Consider the following 20,621-nt stretch of genomic DNA (forward strand, 5'->3'; position numbering starts at 1 on the left):
GGACTAATGTGAATATTGCCCTGTGACCAAAGCCCAGTTTTCTACTAGTGGGTTTGGTAAAAAAATATCTTAAAGTCCAGTTTTCTTCGCTGGGGAGTTAAGGAGTTTTAGTCTGCGGAGCATTATGGAACATGCCCCTAGTGATCAATGCTCTATGTACTCCCTCCGTTTTTATTTACTCAGCATATTAGCTTTGGTCAAAGTCAAGCTTTGTAAACTTTGACGAAGTTTATAGTAAAACATATTGACATGTATAATAACAAATCAACACCATTAGATTCATTATTGAACGTACTTTCACATCATATAAATTTGTTAGTGTAAATATTTATATTCTCTTCTATAAACTTGGTCAAACTTTATGAAGTTTGACTTCAGTCAACTCTAATATGCAGAGTAAATAAAAACCGAGGGAGTAAAAAAATTGTCTATAGAAAGGAATTGAATGATCAAATGAGAGTGGTCATGGAATTATAGCATTCATGGCTGGGACGCGGTGATTCGGCTCCCGAGCTCAGATGCTCCCGTAATCCTCATCGTCCACCTGAGTCTTGGGATCTGAAAAATTCGGTCTGACGAGGCGCAGTGAAAATGAGGAAATCTGTCGTACAGCGGTTATACAGTAGAGAACAGTGGACCTTTCGTGGGCCCAAACCGTATGGCCATCTGCGCCCGCGCGCGCGGCGTCCTGATCCGTGGCACAGAACGTCGGCTTTTGTGCTGAGCCAAGGACTGGTAGGCGTTAGAGAACTTAACTGGGCCGTTGGGAATGCACGTGCGCACACATGAGCAGGGTCCATCCCTATCCCCACCGGATCCAGTCGCACCCCCACTCAGCCGTCTCTTGCCCCAATCCGAGTACTCTTTGTACCTGCGGCGGCTGCTTGAATCCCCAGCGTAGCAGTGATGGAAGATGTCGGCCTTGAATTCTTGCAGGATACCGTCGACCCGTAAGTGGATCTGTCTCCCGCATGAATCTGTTAATCTCCTTATTTTTGTTTTTTTATTTGACGGCATGCTTGGGCAAGATAAGTGAATCGATGAATTGTCCACCCTCCATTGTTTGTTTTTTCTTTCATATTTCTCGTCCAGGAGGAGTTTGTCGACAGCCTTGAACACCCAGATCCAGTACCTCTTGCATTGTTAACGCCTGACGAAGCGAATCCAGCTGGCCAGGAAGCCCGGAATGTTGCATCTGGATGCGGCAGCAAGTTGACGGTGGTGGCGCTGGTAGGCCGAGCTGCGGCGACCGACGGTAGCGGGAGATATCACCCACTGCGTCCGCGCAATCTATTGACAGGGTAACCCAGAAACACCTGGATGGACGAAGAGGATAATTGTTTTGTGTTGTTTACCGCTGTACGTTCATTGACATGCTCAGCCTGGGGCTATATTAATTTATTTTTGGTCTCACTTGAATTAATGATGAAGCTAACTGAAAGCTTAGGCCTGTTACATATGCATATTGTTATATGATGATTAGGTGGCACAGCATTTTAAAATTTGTCTGATGTACATGTGAAAAGTTTCAGATGTAGTAACGGTTAGCTTTAAAAATTCAGGTTGGATTAGTTTATGTGCTCAAGAGAAACTAATAATTTTCTTGTGGAGGAGGCATCAGGCATTACAAATCATTGAACATTAAGTTGTTTTCTTTTCTAGTTCTACCTCCTAGCTATGTAGAAAAGATATCATGTATTGCTGCAATTGAAATCTTGAACTAGTTGCTAAGTTGACCAAATATGCATTGGTACTAAATATGCACATAGATGTTCAGTAGCATTTCTAACTAAAATTGGATTTTGGTTCTCACCAAATCACTAGTTTTTGCTTTGAAATGACCATTCACATGGCAGGCCCAAAAGGTACTCCCTCCGTAAACTAATATAAGAGCGTTTACATCACTACTTTAGTGATCTAAACGCTCTTGTATTAGTTTACAGAGGGAGTACTTGGTAAGCTCAAAAATTACAAGTCTCCAGGAGAAGCCCTCGGATTTAGTTGTTAAGCCGAGGAACCACAAGGTCAGGCCAGGTTGACTGAGTCAGGTTGAATATTCAGTATGTGCACACCTCTGCATATCATATTAGGTTGAATATTCACCACATCACTATCATGTTCTGGTTTGTACTTTCCGGCTACCATACCTGTGCATAGCATTGCTTTTTTCATATTGTTACTTGGTGATGCTCAAATTTATTATATGTGCAATTTTCAGATCTAAATTGCTCTTAAGTAAGCCCAGTTTCCAATAAAATGATTTATGAGGAAGATTTTGGCTGCCATAGATGTGCATATTATTTGTTTTCATCATTTTATTACCCGATGATGACCAAATTTACCTTGCAACTTCGGATCTGAATTGCAGTTCTAAAACTAAGCATGTTCTCTAAATAAGAGTTGTGAGAATGACTGTGCAACAGGAGAACCCCTGTTGGTTAAAAGGAATTACCCTTCTGTCTTGTGGCACATGTGTGCCGGCCTGAAAGCTTTGGTGGTGAGCGGGGTTCCTTTCTCCGAGAAAAGGGACGGGTTAGGATTTGAGGACCGCCTGGCAATTCTGCCTGGTGGTAGAATGGCAGGCAATGGGGAGGTTGATTTTGTGGGCACTAACGGTGCTTGTCGTGAAGAGTGGTGGCCGGTCTGCAAGTGTGAATGCCCTACACGGTTTAGCTGCACCAGATAAGCAGAGAGGTCTCGGACGTCCAACTAACAGCAGAGAGAAGGTTCCTTACGAGAGGCTGAGCAAGCGAAAATGTTTCTGCAGCATTTGTCAGCGCGAAGGTCACAAGCGAACCACCTGCCTTTAACTGGGGATGACCCCAAGAAATGACAAAAACATGGCAAATGCAAGAACTGTGGGATGGAAGGACACCAACGGAACATGTGCACACGGCCGCTTGTTATAGCTGAGAAAAATTTCATGCTTGATTCTGTAGATTGCAAAACTCTGTAAGCTGAGGATTTTCTGGTGTGTTTCAGCGAGCATTTGCTCCACGCTTGTTCCTTTGATTCAATACAGTAGACATGTTGAATTAATGAGTAAACTTTGTTGTTGTAGATCAATAAATTGTTGGGGTTCACATTTCTGAATGCTTAAATTGTCCACGTTTGAAAGTTTTTGAGTGACATGCATGATGTGGAGTTGAGTATTTCCTACTGTGGTCATCACACGTGTAATTACTGAATCTAGCCATGGCATGCAGCTTGACATGACGCCAGTTTGTGCGCCTTGGCTTTCAAAATTTGAACCGGGTAAATGCAGTTTGTGCAGAGCTGGCTGGTGGACGCCACCCAGCTGCACTAGCTGGACTGCGAGCCATTCTTTTGATTCGGCATCCACTGGTAGAGTTTGAAAAAAAAAGATCCCAGCTTCCCCTGCTCATGGCTCCATCTGTGTTTGAATCGGCTGCAAGTGGGACGACGGGAGACACTGAAGGCGGTGGTCGGAAGCAGAATGGAGACGGCTCAGCGTAGTACAGGAAAACAACTGAGCCGTTTGCTTGGTTTCTATTCCGCCTTGACCAAACGGCTGCCTACACATTTAATGCACCTGCATGCCTAGTGTTTATTAATTCCCATACATCTACTCTACACAGATGAATACGCCACCAGGCACATATCCACATGACAGCTGACGGGAGAGATTTCGGGAGCATCTGAGCCCGAGCTCAGAAACGAATATCCGTCATGGCTGCTATAATTTGCAAAGACAGACCATGTGAAGTATTTTACGAAGTTAATTGAATATAAATGATCTTGTACCCATATACTTGTTGCACCATTTATAGACCACTGCCTATATAGGGTGTGCCTTCCCTTCATTCTCCTATATTCATTTTGATAAGCTTTTATCGACCTATCCTACACCAACTGTTGGCACAAAGAATGCAAGAAAATAGTAACAAAATGAGCTTAAGAATAGGAGGCATCAGAAAAGGAATACATAGTACTGACCTCACACTCGATAATGCACAATGTGTTTCTACGATGGGCCCCCAATATTGTAGTGGCGACGCTAAGGATTCCTGCTTATCTCGTCTAGAGAGCTGGTCTTCGGCAAGGCGTCCGACCACTCCGTTTCGCATGGCAACGGCCCCACCGTGATGCACAAAGTTGCAGTGCGTGACAAACCAGTAGATGCCCCTGACGCTTCGCTGGTTCAGAGAGGAACAAGTACTATGAGCAACATACATCTGAGCCTCTTGTCTCTTACTCCTACCAAAGAGGACGCAGGAAAAAAGAAATGGTGTGATTGATTGATTACAAGAGCACATGTTAGGCACGAGATGTATGTGGCTCTGTGCAGCCGTGGACTTTGTTGTTATGAGCACATTGAGTGCGGCCTCTAACGCGTGTCGTGTAGGGACAAAATCATCAATTCATAAGAAAAGAAGCACATTATGTCTTGGTAATTTCTTGAAATGAATTCATCTTCACAAGAAAAGAAGCGATTTTCTCGAAAAGGAAGAAAATGAAAACCCGGAGCCATACAAAAAGAGACATAAGCGAGAGAGGGCATGTATACATTATAAATTCGAACATTCGATTTGGAACAGTCTAATACAGTTTAGTCAGCCACCTCAGCGCCTCTCGTTTCATATTTCCCCACTCACCACCCATCGAGTGTGGTGACGTTTTTCTTGTAGAAACGTAGAATATTCGTCTTGCTTATACCTAAAAAATGCAACAGAGGCAAATCCAATATTAAATTTGGAACTAACATTCCAATTTTTAACCACGACAGACAAAAATATATTTTCCTCTCTTTGGAACGGAGACAAATTACGCTTTGGTGAATGTGCTTTCTTCTCTTTTAGAGTGTGGTTAGAGCATTTTTTCTTCTTAGGAAATATACTATTTTTTTCAGACAGTCTTAGGAAATATACTGAAACGCAAGGACGAAACTGCCCTCTGACCCAAGTCCACCAAAACGCTTGGACCCAACAGAAGAGAGCCCTGCTCCAGCTCCTTCCTTCTGTTCGTCCGGCCGGCCGGCGGCTGCAACGGTGACCAGCGGGCAGATCTCCGAATCCGCGCGGCATCCATTGAGGTGAGCCTTCCCTTTCCTCTCTCTCCATTCCATTGAAGCCCCCAGTCATCCTCGTTTAGTTTCTTTATTACTGATGTGCGTTCCTCTTCTTGCCGTATTAACCCTAGCTAGGTAGCTCTGTAGATGGATCTGGGCTGATGAATGGATCCAGCATCAGGCTTCCAATCGGTGAGTCTATCAATCTGAAGCTTCATTCCGCAAGTCTTCTTCAGCCTATCTTGAGCCAAGGAAACAAATGCCACCGGTAAAGACTAAAGATGGGGAATTTTACGAATGAGCAGATGCAAGACGGGACATTTGATCTGCTTTCAGTGTAAGATGATGAAATTTGGCAAAGGCACAAGCAGCAGTCGGCATTTAATTGGTTAGCGTGTTCCCAGTCCCACCTCAGATGAGTGGCCTCTGTTCCTCACCGGTGCCGCCACTGGACGATGAGGACCTCCTTCAGGAGATCCTCCTCTGCCTCCCTCCGCTTCCATCCTCGCTTCCCCGCGCATCCGCTGTATGCAAGCGCTGGTACAAAATCCTCTCTGACCCACGGTTCCTCTACCGCTTCCGCAAACACCACCGGAAACCGCCACTCATTGGCTTCTTTTGACAAAGAATTTGGTCGAGCCCCCGTCTTCACTCCGATGCTGGACCCGCCAAACCGCATCCCCGTCAGCTTCGCCCTGCCAGAGAACCTCCTTGGTTGGACTCCATGGGCCAACCTGCTCATACGTGTGGAGTTCTCTTTCTTTGGCTGCCGACACGGCATTGCACTCTTCCTTGACCGCCCGCGCCATGAGGCTGTCTTGTGGGATCCCTACACCAACGTGCAGCATCGTGTAGCTTTTCCACCGGGTTTCGATAATCAGCAAGCTAACTTCATCAGGAGCGCTGCGGTGCTGTGTTCTGCTGGCGACGTGCAGCATGTGCATGGTGATTGCCACTTGAGCCCATACAAACTGGTATTGGCATGCCATGACGCTAAACACACAAAGGCGTTTGTTTGCATCTATGAATCCAAGTCTGGCATATGGGAAGATAGTATCTCCGTAGCGACTACAGATGTGATTTCTAGGAACAGGCCTAGCATATTGGTTAGGAATACACTTTGTTGGTTGCTTCATGGAGGCGGTATTCTTGAGTTTGATTTTGAAAGGCTGACTCTTGATGTGATTGAGAAGCCTGCAAGTGTCGATGTTACTAATACTCGCGGCGTCGACTGGTCCTTTCAAATCATACGAGGAGAGGATAATGGCCTCGGCCTTGCTGTTTTGCCAAAGCCAGAACTAAGCATTCAGTTATGGGCGAAGAATTCCGACTGTGATGGTGTTGTCTCATGGGTGCTATAGAAAACCGTCCAATTGGATGAGCTCTTTACACGACCCTTAAGTTTGGGCGTGGCAAAACTTGTCCTGATGCCAGGGTATGATGAAGACACAAATGTGGTCTTTTTATCTTCGGTTTCTCATGACTTCATGCTCCAACTTGAGTCAATGCAGTTCAAATATATTGGTAGAAGAGAGTACCAGAGTTCTAGATTCTATTATCCGCATACAAATTTCTATACTGCAGGTAACATCTCGTCTCTTGCATTGCATACATAACAAATCAAATTACATTTACTGAGATTCACTCCAATTACATATTTACCATAATATTGTTGGTGTACTAAAGGGTTGACTATATATTTAAGTGTAAATGGAGTTGTTTGTTTCTTTGTATGGATGGTGAAGTTATACCAGCGTAGTGTTGTTACTTACCGGATTGCTTAAAGTATAACAAAAATGGAAATTTAACTATTGCTGCCTAGTAGTCACACAAGTACAAAACAGGGCTTTCGTCACAGGGCAATATTCACATTAGTCCCGGTTCAGTCACGAACCGGGACTAATGTGAGCATTGGTCCCGGTTCGTGCAGCTAAGGCATTAGTCCCGGTTCACCTGGGCCCTTTAGTCCCGGTTGGTGCCACGAACCGGGACTAAAGGGTGCGATGCCCATTAGTACCGGTTGGTGGCACCAACCGGGACTAAAGGTTAGACCTTTAGTCCCGGTTGGTGCCACCAACCGGTACTAATGGGCTTTGAGGCATTAGTACCGGTTGATGGCACGAACCGGTACTAAAGGTCCCATTTTCAAACTCTACCCCCCCCCCCCCCCCCCCCCCCCCGCGGACCGCCTTTTCAGTTTTAGAAAAAACAAAAGAAAATGATGGAAATGTCAAAAAAATAAAATAAAATAAGTTTCCCATGTGATATGTGGTCTAGTTGTTGGGAAAATTTACAAATATGAATTTCGACTCTATTTGCAAAATCTCTCTGGAATTTGTAAAATGGGCATAACTTTTGCATACGAACTCGGATTAAAAAGTTTTTTATATGAAACATCATCTACTCGGAAAGTTACATCCGATTTTAACTGGGGGAACCCCATTAAACATTTTCAAAATCCTCAAAAACCTAACAGAAAAAAGTTACGGGGCTTTTAAGATCTGGAGAGGCAAAAAAATTCAAAAAATTTCAAACTGTGGTCAAACTAATTATTCTAGAATATTAGTGTTACTAAATAATTATTTCAGTTTTTTTTTGAATTTTGGTCAAATCTAGTCAAACTGTGGTCAAACAGTGGTCAAACCATGGTCAAACTAATTATTCCAGAAATATTAGTGTTACTAAATAATTTTTTTTTTTAAAAACAATAGTTTCAAACTCAAACAGTGAAATGTGTCACTTCATGCTCAAGCTAAATTCCTGAGGGTTAATAGGATTGACATCTTACTATTGTCAGGAAAACAACAAGTGCAGACTTGGAAACGAGGGAGAATAGAACCCGGAAGTTAAGCGTGCTCAGGCTGGAGTAGTGAGAGGATGGGTGACCGTCCGGGAAGTTAGATGATTTGGAATGATGAGGAGTGATTAAAGATTAGAGGATAAATTGAGCAGTGATGAGGGGTGGTGATTAGAGATTAGAGGTTAAAATAATTCAAAAATTTGAAAATAAAAAAAAAATTCGCAAAATTTTTTTTCAAAAAAAAATCATAAAATTTCCTTTAGTCGGGACTAAAGGTGGAGCTCCACGTGGCCGCGGCCTTTAGTCCCGGTTCGTGTAAGAACCGGGACTAAAGGGAGGAGGCATTAGTAACGACCCTTTAGTCCCGGTTCAAAAACCGGGACTAAAGGCCCTTACCAACCGGGCCAAAAGCCCCCTTTTCTACTAGTGTCACATGTGCGTAATATGTGCTCTATCAGTATGTACTTGATCTAATATGTAAACTAGTCGTTTGGTTGCCACTTCTAGTCAATATTATTTGCTTGATGGTACCCTTCCATTGATTTATTGTACTTCTTTTGCTTCTAGGTAGGGGCATTGCTGCTGGAGATTGTGGAGCTGAAAATGTCAATGCATGAGATATGCTAATATGCTATGTTGGCTGAACAGGCGTTGTAAGTTTATCTTTTTGCTATGTATATATCTTCTTGCTCGGTTATTTAATCAATAAGATGATGCGTAATCTCTCGTTTATGGCCTCTATGGCATGAGTTTGCTCGACAATTGGCCAGTTCTTGCATTTCGTATAAGCATGCCTATGAGTTAGATACCAGAATTTTCTTCTTCCTTACGCGAGCTTCTGATGGGCACGTGAACGGGAAAAGAAACCTCGAATGAATTTATAATCTAGGAAGTTATGTGTTTGTATATGACGGAGGCAGTGAGTTAATTATATTTTAGTCTGTGTTACGATCATATGTACTTGAGTACTTGTGCAGCAGTGAAGCTTGAGAACATGTCAACAATATAGGTTCAGTGTGTGTATTACAAACTACAAATTAACTGGTTTTTCTACTGCTGGAAGATGTATTTTTTTCTAGGTGATTCATGTTTGGATATTGTTGTATGATCTCCAGAAAAAATGAGTTGATGTGTACTATTGCAATGATGCAAAAATTCTTAGATCTTACTTGATCGGCTTTTCAGTGAGTGACTAGTACAATTTGGTTTTGGCTGATCACATTGGTTGTTCTGCAGGTATCCGGAGTTCTCTCCAGGGAGCTTAGGTGCATAAATGCTCTTTGCTGTAGGTTCCTCCGCTTCTGTCTGCTGTGGCTGCTATCGTGGTCGACGCTGAAATTAATCGTACTTTGTACGGCGTGTCCTGTGAAATTGACTTGTAGGGTTTAAATTTTGTAATTTCCTCACTTCTTTGTAGTACCACTATCTAATACTCCCTCCGTTCCTAAATGTAAGTCTTTTTAGAGATTCCAATAAGAGACTACATACGGAGCAAATTGAGTGAATCTACACTCTAAACTAAGTCTATATACATCCGTATGTTTTCCATAATGAAATATCTAGAAAGACTTATATTTAGTCCTGTTGCATGGCTGGTTATTTCCTCGTCAGAGTTGCTTCTGTTTGTATATTTGCACCAGGCTGCTGATTTTGCTTTCTATCTCAATAACTTGGTGCTTCACTACATGTTGGTCGTATTTTTTCCATGTGTCTTTTCATCTTTCGATATCTGCTACCGATAGTCCGATACCCTAGTGTTGAATTTGGACCAGGTTCTAAACTGTGCATGTTGTTGCTTCAAAACTGTGAATCCACTTTTGTTCAAGATCCATATTGATAGGGTTTGTTCAGTTCAGTTATGCAGAGACTACCTAATGATGGTTTGTAGGAATATGGACCAAAGCTACAGGAAACCATTATCTTTGAGGTTTCAGAAGAGGGTCTCAAGCCTAGTACTACAATTCATAGGCAAGATCTCTCTTTCTTATGGGACATATATCTTGCTACAAAATTCATAGTTCCCGTGCGGCATCAACAACTACTTTATGCAGTTCCTGAACTGTAGCAGTGTGTGCGTAGCACTATAGCACCTGGACTAGTTCAGTCATGATGCGTGCCTTGCAATTTTGTGTCTGCTCTGTTTGTTATGCATGCTATTTTGCAAAATCGGTCTTTGTTGTTCACCATTGCTGAATTGGTTTCTGTTAGCTATATGTAGCGCCTGTACTAGTTCAGTAAGGAGTTGAAACCAGCATTTGTGGAAGCCCTCCTTGTGAATGGATGAACAAGCAATAATGAGCTCTAGTAAGCGCATGAGCTGCTGATGAACTCAGTAGTATGAAACATAGATGCATGTAGTAGCTAGTTAGATTTAATTAAGGGAGCTAAAGTGTGATTCACTGTCGCAGTATCAATTGATGTCTGCTGTATGATTATTTCTGTTGCAGGAACAAGTGAAAATACAGCTTCATTTTCAAAGCTCAATCCTCTGGTAAATAGATGAGGAACATATGATGTTGTATGTTGAGACTTTGAACAACCAGATAGCTAGGTACACTTGTAAATCCTCTTTACAATAACAAACACAACATAGATATTGATTTCCTCATTGTGATCTCAAGGCTTGTGCCAACAGGTTGGCCATGGCGTTGATAATGCACGATCACCGGCCGCATGGAAGTGTTTTTTGTAAGGGAATGCATGCAGGTATTGGCGCTGAGGCTGAATGGAAAGACTTATTCAGAGTCTCAGGTGTTGTCTTTCCCTGCAATGTTCAGATAAGGAATACTTATGCATAGAGCATCAGTAACACAAGCGACCTGCAGTTTCTCCAAGAACATATATGTTGGATAACGATTCGAAGAAATAACTCAAGAATGCTCAAATGCTTGGCCCTCCTATCAAGAACCCAAATGCCAGCTCTGCGCTTCTTTTACTTGCAGGGATCGAACAAGATCTGACAGGACTCTGCATCCTTAGCTTTTATGCTGCTTTAGAACAGACATCTACCTACAGGCCGCACAGCAGCACCAGCGATTAACCACAATTATCTTGTTGCTAGTGTATCAATTTTAGACTGTTTGATTTTGCAAAAAAAAGAAAGAGACTGTTTGCAGACTACCATAGCCATCCATGTAGAGTTTGGGTGCCATCATGGAAGAGGAAGAGCAGAGAGCTGCATTTCCATAGCAACAGCTGTTTAGCTTTGTTCACCATAACCTATAACAGATTCGTTACTGCCTGCGACCGAGATCTGTATTAGTAGCTCTGGTATTCACTTGTGTTGTAGCCTTGTGGTTGCTCTGTTTGCATGTATTTGCAGAATCTTTCTTGCTGTTCATCGTTGCTGAATTGGTTTCAGTTAGCGATGTGTAGCTCCAAATCAGCGTAAACATGAAACCATTTCTTTGGGCCACATTCTTTCAGTTGACACGGAGGGCCGTGCTGGCTGATTCCGGAGTAGGTATCAGGGGTAAGAGAATGGGAAGCAGCTGTAATCTCTGGTAAGTGCATCTTAATTTTATGCCAGTTGGTAAGAGAATGGTCTGTTGATGAACTCATGTGTAGCAACTAAACTCAGTAGTAGGAATAATTTGTGAATCTAGTAGCTAGTTAGGAAGCAAGGGATGAATTACAACTACAAGTGGGATTCACTCTCTTAGTATTGGCTGATGCTTGATGTCCTTGTTGCAGCTACTAAATTGTTGCAGTTAATTGAAGCAAACAAAGTTGTTGTAAATGGGGTTTCTACGCTGAATAAGTAGCTGGGTAGACACACCAGTCCCAATTTCATCTTAGGCTTTTGTTTTTCTCATCCTGAGCACCTCAAGGCTTTATTGCACCGATTTTAAGTAGGTGTTGGTGTTGAAGCTGCAATTAACTGACAGGACCTGCAGTTTCTTTCTCCATTTTCTTCTTTGGAGAGCACATCGCCATTTAAAAGTAATCATGCCCTTGTGCAAACACCATATGTGTATATGGGCATATATCGTTGACAGCCATGTTGTACTAGCAAGTCAAAACATGACAGATCAAGCAAACTCATACTTCCCCTGTTCATAAATATAAGATGTTTTAGAGACTTGTGGTTACTACAGAGAAACTTGCATCATTATGGCCAATCAGGCAAAATAATACTCGAAAATAGGTAGCAAGCAAGACAAGTCGTTCATATAGATCTGTACATGTATGGTTCAGGCATTTGACCAGAAGATCTACAGAAAAAACAAGAGAGCATACAACTCGGATACTGATTCAATAATGCTCAAATGGTGGACGTACTCACCGACTGAAATGAGTTTGTCTCAGCACTCACTTTATTTTCGGCAGGGCCCAACCAAAATCCTATTTGGTATGCAGAGTATTTTCATGTGTGGTTTGCTGCAAAGGGACCAAGAAATCAGACATATTGCCCGAAATATATATGTAGACTGGATGATTCAAGTCGTAAAGAGCAGTGCATCAGTAAGAAAATATATGCATGACCTGTAAACTTAGTGCCTGCAGTTTCTTCACTTCTTCACACGCCATTCTTCACTTTGGCAAGCAACAAGCTATGCTGCCTGTAATAAAGCTTTTCATGCTAGTCTCATTTATGTCACCACAAACAAAGAACACAATAGAAATTCGTATGACAACACAAAGCTTTGTTATATATAATACTCTGCCTCACCAACCTAGGTTGTAATATATATGTGTGCTGGATCACGTGCATGTATGTTGCACACATGTACGTGATCCGGCACACATGGGTGGTCTCTCCTCCTTTTTCCGGGCTTGAGACCGGCTGCGCCATTGTAAGTCTTACCTTAAAATGCCATAGGCGGAGTTCCCCACCCACCCTCCCAAAAAAGAGAAAAGAAAACAAATGAAAAAAATGAAAAACTCTTAAAAAGACAAAAATACATTTTTTTGTTTTGGGTATTTATCAAATATAAGGAACACAAACTGCATTAAACATAATAAAACATTTTTTTTATCATTTTAGTTTTTCTTGGTGCAAACATCAATTTGTTTTTTCAGCCCCCCACCCACCCAAGCACTATACCGCTAAAGAAAGTAAGCATTTTTTTTGTTTTTTCGATTTTCTATTTTTTTTTCCTTTTTGCCACCCAGTGTAATGCTACAGGAGACACCATTTCTCTTTTTTGTTTTTCTTGGTACTGATCGCCGAATTTAACTCAACAACTGAAGAGTTACTTTTACTTCCTAGTGATGATAACAAAACTGTAGAAGGCTTCAAGATCCCAGCATCCTGTAACCAGAAAAATTATGAGTGGTTTTGTAATTAAATAGGCAGACCGTACATGCATATGCATTGACATGTATATACTCATGGGACATAGAAAGATCCGCAAAGCAGGGGTACTGTAAATTGATTAAAAAAATTGGGAATTCAAAAATCACCAAAAGAAAATTGACTTGTCTACAAACATGAACCACAAATTTGAGGGTTGCTTACCAAAAATTATATAAAGATTAATTGGTTACAAGTACAACTCAAAATAAGAATAGTACTTAATTAAGTGGCATTCCGCTGATGCCAGTATATAGAAGATGGACATATGTGCGTGGATAAATGGAAGAAAGAATGAGAAACAGAGGTAGGGTGGTATTACCTTGATGTACGGCGTTCAACAGTGGCTCGCCGCCCCTTCCTGATCCTGATCGGCACTGCTGGTGGCATCACCATTATCCGGCTGCAGATTGAAAATTAGCGGACCGGCCGGCCTTCAGTGACATGATACATTAATGTTTTTCTGTATGGACGTACCTCTTCCTTGATGGTGGTAGCTGCAGCAGCATCAGGTAACAAACTCTTGAAGGTGGTAACAAAACCACGTAACTCTTGTTCAGCATACCGCCCGACGCGAGGCTCGACGCCGTCACGTAACAGACTCTCTAGAGACGTTATCATGTCACGCAGATCTGCTTCATCAGCGGGAATGCCCTCCTTCCCCGGTCTCTCCAAACCGCCTAGGACCTCCACGAGATTATCAATGAATCTACCTGCCTCCTCGTCGTAGTTTTCTTTTCGTATCACGAGGTAGAGATACTCAGCATTGCGACGGGTGCCGGAAGCCTGCCTCAGCGCTTGCTTCGCTTCCTTTACTTCCCTGTAGCTGTTGTTAGTGCAGTCAAGCCAACAGGTGACGTCCTTCAGCAAAGGGCAGCTATTTCTCCTCCACGGCACCAAGCTGGCAGCGTCCTTTCTTTCAGCGCTTGCAGTGTATTCCAGCCATTCAAGCATCGGCAATGCTCCTTCTCCAACAGCGATCTCTATATTCTTCGTCCACAAGATTCTCAGCTTGTGAAACTCATTGCTGCCAAAAGTATATGATACGTTCTTTTCATCCTTACTCCAGAGACCAAGTTCGAGGAGCGACGGCAACCTGCCGATGGTTTGAACATCCCGAACTTCTACCGCATCCACATGCAGCCCTAGACGAGAAAGGAGTGGAACACTTAAATGGTTGATCCATGATGGCACCCTCGGTATAACTATGCATAGCAGATTTAACTCGTACAGCTTTGTACAGGGTGCCAAGTCTTCCAAGCTATGATTGACGACAACCGAATACTCAGCCTGACGACCATCATCCAAGACCGTCAGTCTATGGATATTGTGCAGGTTGCACAGGGATTCCATCAGAGCCTTGCCTGCAGACTCCTGTATTTCAGCGAAATATATCTTGAGCACCCTTAACTTCGTCAGCTTCCGCACCTCTGTGAAGAAGTTTGGGCACTTCTCCACCGAATGTAGCTCCAGCTCTTCAAGGCATGTCAGTTTCCCTATCTCTCCCTTCATCACTGTACCGTTATCAGCCCACAAGCACCTCAAATTCATTAGCTCACCAACAGATGGCGGCAGCTCACTTATCAAACCTCCCCTTACATCCAATATCTCAAGAAACTTCAGATCATGTCCTATTCCTTCAGGGATCTTGACCGCTGTCTTCACTAGCCCCAGGTACCTCAGCTGCAACAACTTACCGAGATGCTCAAGACTACCACCTTCCCAAAAAACACAGTCCTCAATAACTAGCACACGCAGTACTTTAAAGCTCAAAAGCAGGGGCATACTATTGGCACTGCACTCGACAACATTAAATGACCTTACATGCTCCATTGCAATGCTACAGTTGTGTTCCCCACTTTTTCCATGAACTGCTAATCTGCGAACCTTGAGCTTTCCTCCCGAACATGTGCCGTGATGCTCCATATCATGTACTGTGGCAAAGTTTACCTCATTTGATATGGTGCGGATGAGATCCAGCACCATGTCATGAACACGACAACCACTTTGGCCATCCAAGTCAGCATCACCATCTATCCACCGGATCATGCTTCTATTTACTAGCATGCTGAAATAGCTCTCTCCTAACTGAAATGACCTATCTGGGACAAAACCTTCAGAGACCCACTTCCATATGAGGGAGTGTTTTTCAATAAAGCTATCTTCAGGGAACATACTTAGATACAATAAACATGTCTTCAGATGCGAAGGTAAATCATAATAACTAAATGACAATATCTTTCTTGTGTTCTGAACAACTTCGCTGTCCTCATGCCGAAAACCAATGGCGTCATACACCTTAGACCAATCCTCACTCTGCTTTCCAACAAGCAAGCTGGCAATTGTAATTATAGCTAATGGCGCACCCCCACATTTCTTCAAAATTTTGTTAGTCACCTCAACATGTTGGTTAGATGAAGTTAGTGCTTCACCACCATATGTTCTTGTATAGAATAATATTTCAGAGTTGTCATTAGAAAGTGGTTCCATGTTGTAGATACCACCAGCTTTTGTGGCAACATCAACAATACGAGTAGTTATGATTAATCTACTTTCCGGATGACTGTCCATGAAAGCACATTTAATCACTTCCCATGTTCGTATATCCCATATGTCGTCCATAACAAAAATGTACCTATTTCCATGAGAGGCAAGATCTTTAATTAGAAAAAAAATCTAACATACAGTAGTATACCCACTAGAACAAGCACACCAACACACCAGAACAAAAAAAGGCATATAACTATAGCAAAAATATAATATAATATAATATACTCCCTCTGGATGCCATCAATAACATACAGTAGTATATTTCCATGCATGGGAGTACATCTCAAACTTTAAAAGCATTTTTTTGCATACTGAAGTCTTAATTGTCATTTTCACGTGGTTATATTGCAGATAATTGGATGTCCACTAATTAGCCGCAAAACGACAGTCCATGTAATTACTCAGTTAACTGCTTGATGGTAATAATCACAGATTTTAGCAAAAGAATAGATGTGCCACATCTGTTCTACGGTCCTGCTGATATGGTTTTGGTACCCAAACACTCAGAAGAAATTATTTGGAAGCTTGGCCAACTGAAAGTTGAAACACAGCTCCTCCCTGGTACACATGCCTAGCTGATTGTGTTTACTTGCATGTTGCTAATCCAATAGCCTAGCTCTACGTCGGTGTGTTCGAGTCAGTTGACGCTCATGCCTGTGCTCTAGGTGTGTTCCTTTTCACTAGTAGAAAAACGACTTTTAGTACCGGTTCGTAAGGACAAGAGTGGGGACTAAAGGTCTCCCCCCCCCCCCCCCCCCCCCCTAGTCCCGGTTTAACACGAATCGGGACCAAAGGCCCACCACGTGGCACAAGGCGCGCCGTGGTCTGGGGGACCTTTAGTCCCGGTTGGTAAGGATTTTCACATTAGACCCTTTTTCTACTAGTGTTTAACCGTTCACACTTTTCTTACATGTATAGTTTTTAACTTTTGTTGGAAAAGTAGGTTAAAACCCCTTGCATCTGCATCGATCGATGCATTTTATTTAAGAAAGGTCTGACAAGAACATAAATCAGGCCACCGGAAGCCATCACTCACACCTACAAACTGGATAATGTGGAGTGCTTTCATCCCATGTTTAAAACCGGTATCATCGCCGATCCATCCACATAACGTATTGGAACCTACAGTCGATGCAGCAAACCTAAAGCTTACAGCATATGCACACGTTTTAGAAGCCGCTATCATCATCGAACCGCTGACCCATCTTCAGGAAAGGGATCCGCAACATCCTTGCCAGTCCAGCCATCGGTTGACGCCACCACAGCACCCAACGACACCACCTCCCTGCGTGCAAACTGCCAAGCACGCCGTGGTCGCTGCAGGTACACTGCGGCACCATGTCGTCAAGTACCACCTACCGACACAACTTGAAGCCCGGAAGATCTGTCGTGCGTAGCACCGGCTGAACAGGCATGGCACAACATAGCACCTGTCGCTCAGGAATGACTTGACATTTCCAACAAAGCTTCATGCAAGATGAATCCGCTCGACCTCCTGCTTGAGTCTTCTAGCGCTGGTCCACAAATGATGCTCCCTATAGAGAAATGACACTGCAGTGTCGCCGTCGTCCTTTCTGGAAGACCAGATCCATGGGTTTCCCCCGGAGCAGCATGAGTGGGTCAACAATAGTTAGATGACGATGCCTTCATTAAGGTAACAACATAGAACACCAACATCATCTGCGATCGGCTCGGTTTTCACCGGCAGCTATGTCTCCCGAACTCGTATCTGAGACTAGATGACGAATCTCGAGATCCGACCACCCAGCCTCAGGCCGACCACCTTCGACGGAGGAGATGACCACCAGATTCGCCGCCGTATATAGCAGGGCACAACGGTCGGCCACTGTCTGAAGGGCACACCCGCATGCCACCGACCATCCACCAGGCCCTCCACAGCGCGTCAGCGCCGATCTACGCCGCCGCTACCAAGCCGGACAGGATGACCCCGCCACCTCCCAAGGTCGTGCCCAGAGCCTGCGGCTGCCGCCCTCGATCCGACCTTGGTCAGCCCCCGCGCCGCGCCGCAATCTGATCTTTCTTGCGTCACTACTCGCATTGAGATCCCACACCACCCCACACGCGAGCACGGGAGGAGGACTTCCGCCACCGCCCTCCACCCCGGGCTTAGCCCGGCGGCGGTAGAGTGAAGGGAGGGAGGAGAGGAGGGCACTGGCGGCTAGGGTCGGGAGGATAAAAAAAGGGCAGCCCGGTGCAAGTAGCTCCCGCTTGCGCAGGGTCCGACCACTTTAATTGGATGAATCAAAGGCAAACTATCATCCAGAAAATAAACCATATATATACTTTTTGCAGGCAAGAATAAACCATATACAGTACTGTATTCCTTATTTGTCTGACAAAGCCTAAAGTCACATTGTTGTTAGGTCGGATGTTATACATGTTATAGTAATGCCATTGTATTTGTTTTCACCCATACTAGTATTTTCACTTAGATGTCAGCACAACACAAAGCATGCAGGACACTAGCATAGGGTAAAAATGCATACCTCTTTCCTACTAGGAATGTCTGCAGCTGATTGATCAGCTGCCTTTCATCCATTGTTGATGCGTCTCTGTACAGCTCCCTGTCAAGTTCAAGGAGGATATCCCTGAGAACTTTCTTTGTGTCTGGATTTTGACCCACTGGAACAAAACCCCCACAATCAAAATTCTTGTTAAGCTTGTCATACATGGCTTTAGCAAGAGTTGTCTTGCCCAATCCTCCGAATCCAACAACAGAGACAACCTTGAGTGTTTCACCGGACGGATCATGGCCCTTAGACAACCTCTCTGTTAGCTCATCCATTGACTTTTCAATCCCAACAAGGTCAGATACTTTGGTGTACATGGCCAAGAGACGTGGGTCGACTTCCGTTCGGGCGTTAGTATTACCAATAACATCTTTGTATCTGTCGAACCGATCCTTCACCTCTTTAACTTGGATCTTGACGTCTTTGATGTCATTGGCTATTTCGCGACGAATCTTGAGCTTAGTGACTTTTTTACAGGTCTTCTTGATGAACCCGAAGAAGGTGTGTGGCTTTGTCGGCTCAAGACCCTCGACACGCACCATGAAGGAGTCGAGGCTGTCCTCGATGGCAAAGGACAGCTCCCTGACATCGTTTGCCCAAATTTTGACCAGCGGATCAAGCTGATCTAGTGGCACATCGGACACCTTCAGTAGTGCAGCTTGTATGACCAGCAGCTCATCCATCAGGTCCTTGATCCCTTTCTTCAATCCCTTCTGCAGGTTGTACTCATCAAGAAGCAGCTCCCCCAGCTTGGGGAGTAGGGTGCCCAACGCCCCCGTGGCAAACTCCATGGCCGGCCGACACGCTGACCGTCTGCAGTTTGCAAGCTTCGTTCTTGTTCTTGTTTTGCACTTTGTATCTGAATATCACAATAGAATGAAGAAGATTATTGATTATTCAAGTATCAGCAGGACCAGGCAGATGGATCTAACGGAAGGTGAGGAGAAAAAGGAGTCAAACCTGGGAAATTAAAATTTATCACGAGAGTTGGAGCCAAATTTGACAGTTCCACGCTCCCAAAGCCGATCTGGACGACAGATTAGCTAAGCTGACTGGAGCGCAGCCGGATCTGGTTGTACATGCCGCCAAGGATTTGCCCCCTGGAGCTCGGCACCACCGTACCGCCGGAGCTCTGCTCGAGAGGCTCGAGGGAGACGGACCAGGCGTCTCGGCGGCAGGCCTTGTGGATCTGTCACCGCGGCGACGGCCAAAGGGTGGAGGAAGGGCGAATGGAAGAGGCTGGTCCTGCGGAGCAGAGGAGGACTAGCCTGGAGTCAAGCACGGTGTTGGACTGGGCACTCGTGGAAAATGTTTGGGGAATTTTTTTGGTGGGGTGGGAACAGATTTTGGGGGTCTTTGCTAGCAGTTTTTGTTGTTAAACGAGATCAAACCATGACAGTTTTTAAATGAAATTTGCCTTCTCGGAAAGAAACTGCCTGCAGAAAAATGTGTGAAGTCTAAGGTAATTTGCCAAGATGGAACACGGTGCTAGTCTAAAAGGGTCTTCAATAGAAAGATAGATGTAGTTGCAAAAATAACTACTCACTCAGTTCGGGGAAGAGTGTACATTTGGTTCTAAAATCAGTCCACAAAAGAGTGTACTTTTATCATCATAATGCACTTTAAAATAAAAAAAAATGTTTCTCTCTCATTAATTTCAACATGCACATGGTCTCCTTAATTTCTATATGCACTTAGCTCGTTGGAGGTTGGGTAATTAAAGAGAACAGAGATGATTGCTTGCACCTTTCCAATGTAATTTTTTCACCACTTCATAATTTATCCTAAAATTTCTATACGTACACTTTTCACCGGTTGGATGGAGTAACTTTTATAGCGTGAAGGCTAAAAGATGCTGCTCCAATATATGATGTAGATGCAAAAAAATAAAAAATCACCTCGTTCAAGTGATGTAAAATACAAACACTTCGAGATGCAAGTTTGCATCTCCACCTGCCAGCTGATGTGAAACTCCAATCATGAGCCAACCGCCAACCGCCGCTTTATTTCAGGCCCCCTGCCTGCTCGACGCGTGCCCGCCTTCGCCTGCGGTGATTTTTTGGACGGAAACATTGCTGCCGCCACCCGTACGCGCGCCGCCGTTGTCGCCCATTCACCCATCCCCGACCCCGCCACCCGCCGCGTCACCGTTGGCGTCGAGGAGCCACCGATTTGAATCCGTCCCACCGTACTTCCCGCCGCTACTCGCCCACCGCACCACGGTGCCACCGCCCCGCTGCCGGATCTGGCCGCTCCACCTCCCCCATCCTTGGTTCCGCCGCTGCTCCAACTTCGTCGGCCTCCAAATCAGCTACTTTTCCATCGCCAGACTCGACCTTCTCGCGCCGCACGGTCATCGCCCCGCCGCGACCAATCTGCCGCTCGATTCGAGCTCCTGCCCCCGCATTTGACCTC

At 44.2% G+C, this 20,621-nt stretch overlaps 2 protein-coding genes and 2 long non-coding RNA genes across 8 annotated transcripts; 2 read left to right on the plus strand and 2 right to left on the minus strand.

Moving 5' to 3' along the window:
• The first annotated feature begins 781 nt into the window (after positions 1–781).
• LOC120966039 (uncharacterized) lies at positions 782–3,117 on the plus strand. Its single transcript, XR_005759009.3, has 2 exons — positions 782–950; positions 1,093–3,117. It is a non-coding gene; the product is annotated as an uncharacterized lncRNA (long non-coding RNA).
• Positions 3,118–4,936: 1,819 nt separating this feature from the next.
• Positions 4,937–11,244, plus strand: LOC109745195 (uncharacterized). Of its 5 annotated transcripts, XM_073500769.1 has the most exons (7): positions 4,937–5,053; positions 5,161–6,613; positions 8,397–8,482; positions 9,066–9,797; positions 10,277–10,380; positions 10,465–10,974; positions 11,025–11,244. In XM_073500769.1, exon 2 carries the CDS (start codon positions 5,485–5,487, stop codon positions 6,388–6,390), a length of 906 nt encoding a protein of 301 aa, XP_073356870.1. In that variant the 5' UTR covers positions 4,937–5,053; positions 5,161–5,484; the 3' UTR covers positions 6,391–6,613; positions 8,397–8,482; positions 9,066–9,797; positions 10,277–10,380; positions 10,465–10,974; positions 11,025–11,244. The 5 variants fall into 5 exon arrangements, with proteins under 5 accessions (XP_073356870.1, XP_073356871.1, XP_020159918.1 ...); XM_073500770.1 differs by lacking the exon at positions 8,397–8,482 and having other exon boundaries at positions 5,165–6,464; XM_020304329.4 differs by lacking the exons at positions 10,277–10,380; positions 10,465–10,974; positions 11,025–11,244 and having other exon boundaries at positions 5,161–5,221; positions 5,335–6,613; positions 9,066–9,385.
• LOC109745196 (uncharacterized) lies at positions 10,238–12,647 on the minus strand. Its single transcript, XR_002228476.4, has 3 exons — positions 12,315–12,647; positions 12,115–12,209; positions 10,238–11,881 (listed from the first exon to the last, which is right to left on the minus strand). It is a non-coding gene; the product is annotated as an uncharacterized lncRNA (long non-coding RNA).
• A 114-nt stretch (positions 12,648–12,761) lies between these two features.
• LOC109745186 (disease resistance protein RGA5-like) lies at positions 12,762–20,088 on the minus strand. Its single transcript, XM_020304320.4, has 5 exons — positions 19,167–20,088; positions 18,183–19,065; positions 13,603–15,760; positions 13,448–13,528; positions 12,762–13,083 (listed from the first exon to the last, which is right to left on the minus strand). The coding sequence occupies exons 2-4, from the start codon at positions 18,995–18,997 to the stop codon at positions 13,463–13,465; spliced, it is 3,039 nt and encodes a 1,012-aa protein (XP_020159909.1). The 5' UTR covers positions 18,998–19,065; positions 19,167–20,088; the 3' UTR covers positions 12,762–13,083; positions 13,448–13,462.
• Positions 20,089–20,621: the final 533 nt, after the last annotated feature.

This window comes from Aegilops tauschii, chromosome 6 (assembly GCF_002575655.3).
Source record: "Aegilops tauschii subsp. strangulata cultivar AL8/78 chromosome 6, Aet v6.0, whole genome shotgun sequence".
In the NCBI taxonomy this organism is placed as follows: Eukaryota; Viridiplantae; Streptophyta; class Magnoliopsida; order Poales; family Poaceae; genus Aegilops; species Aegilops tauschii.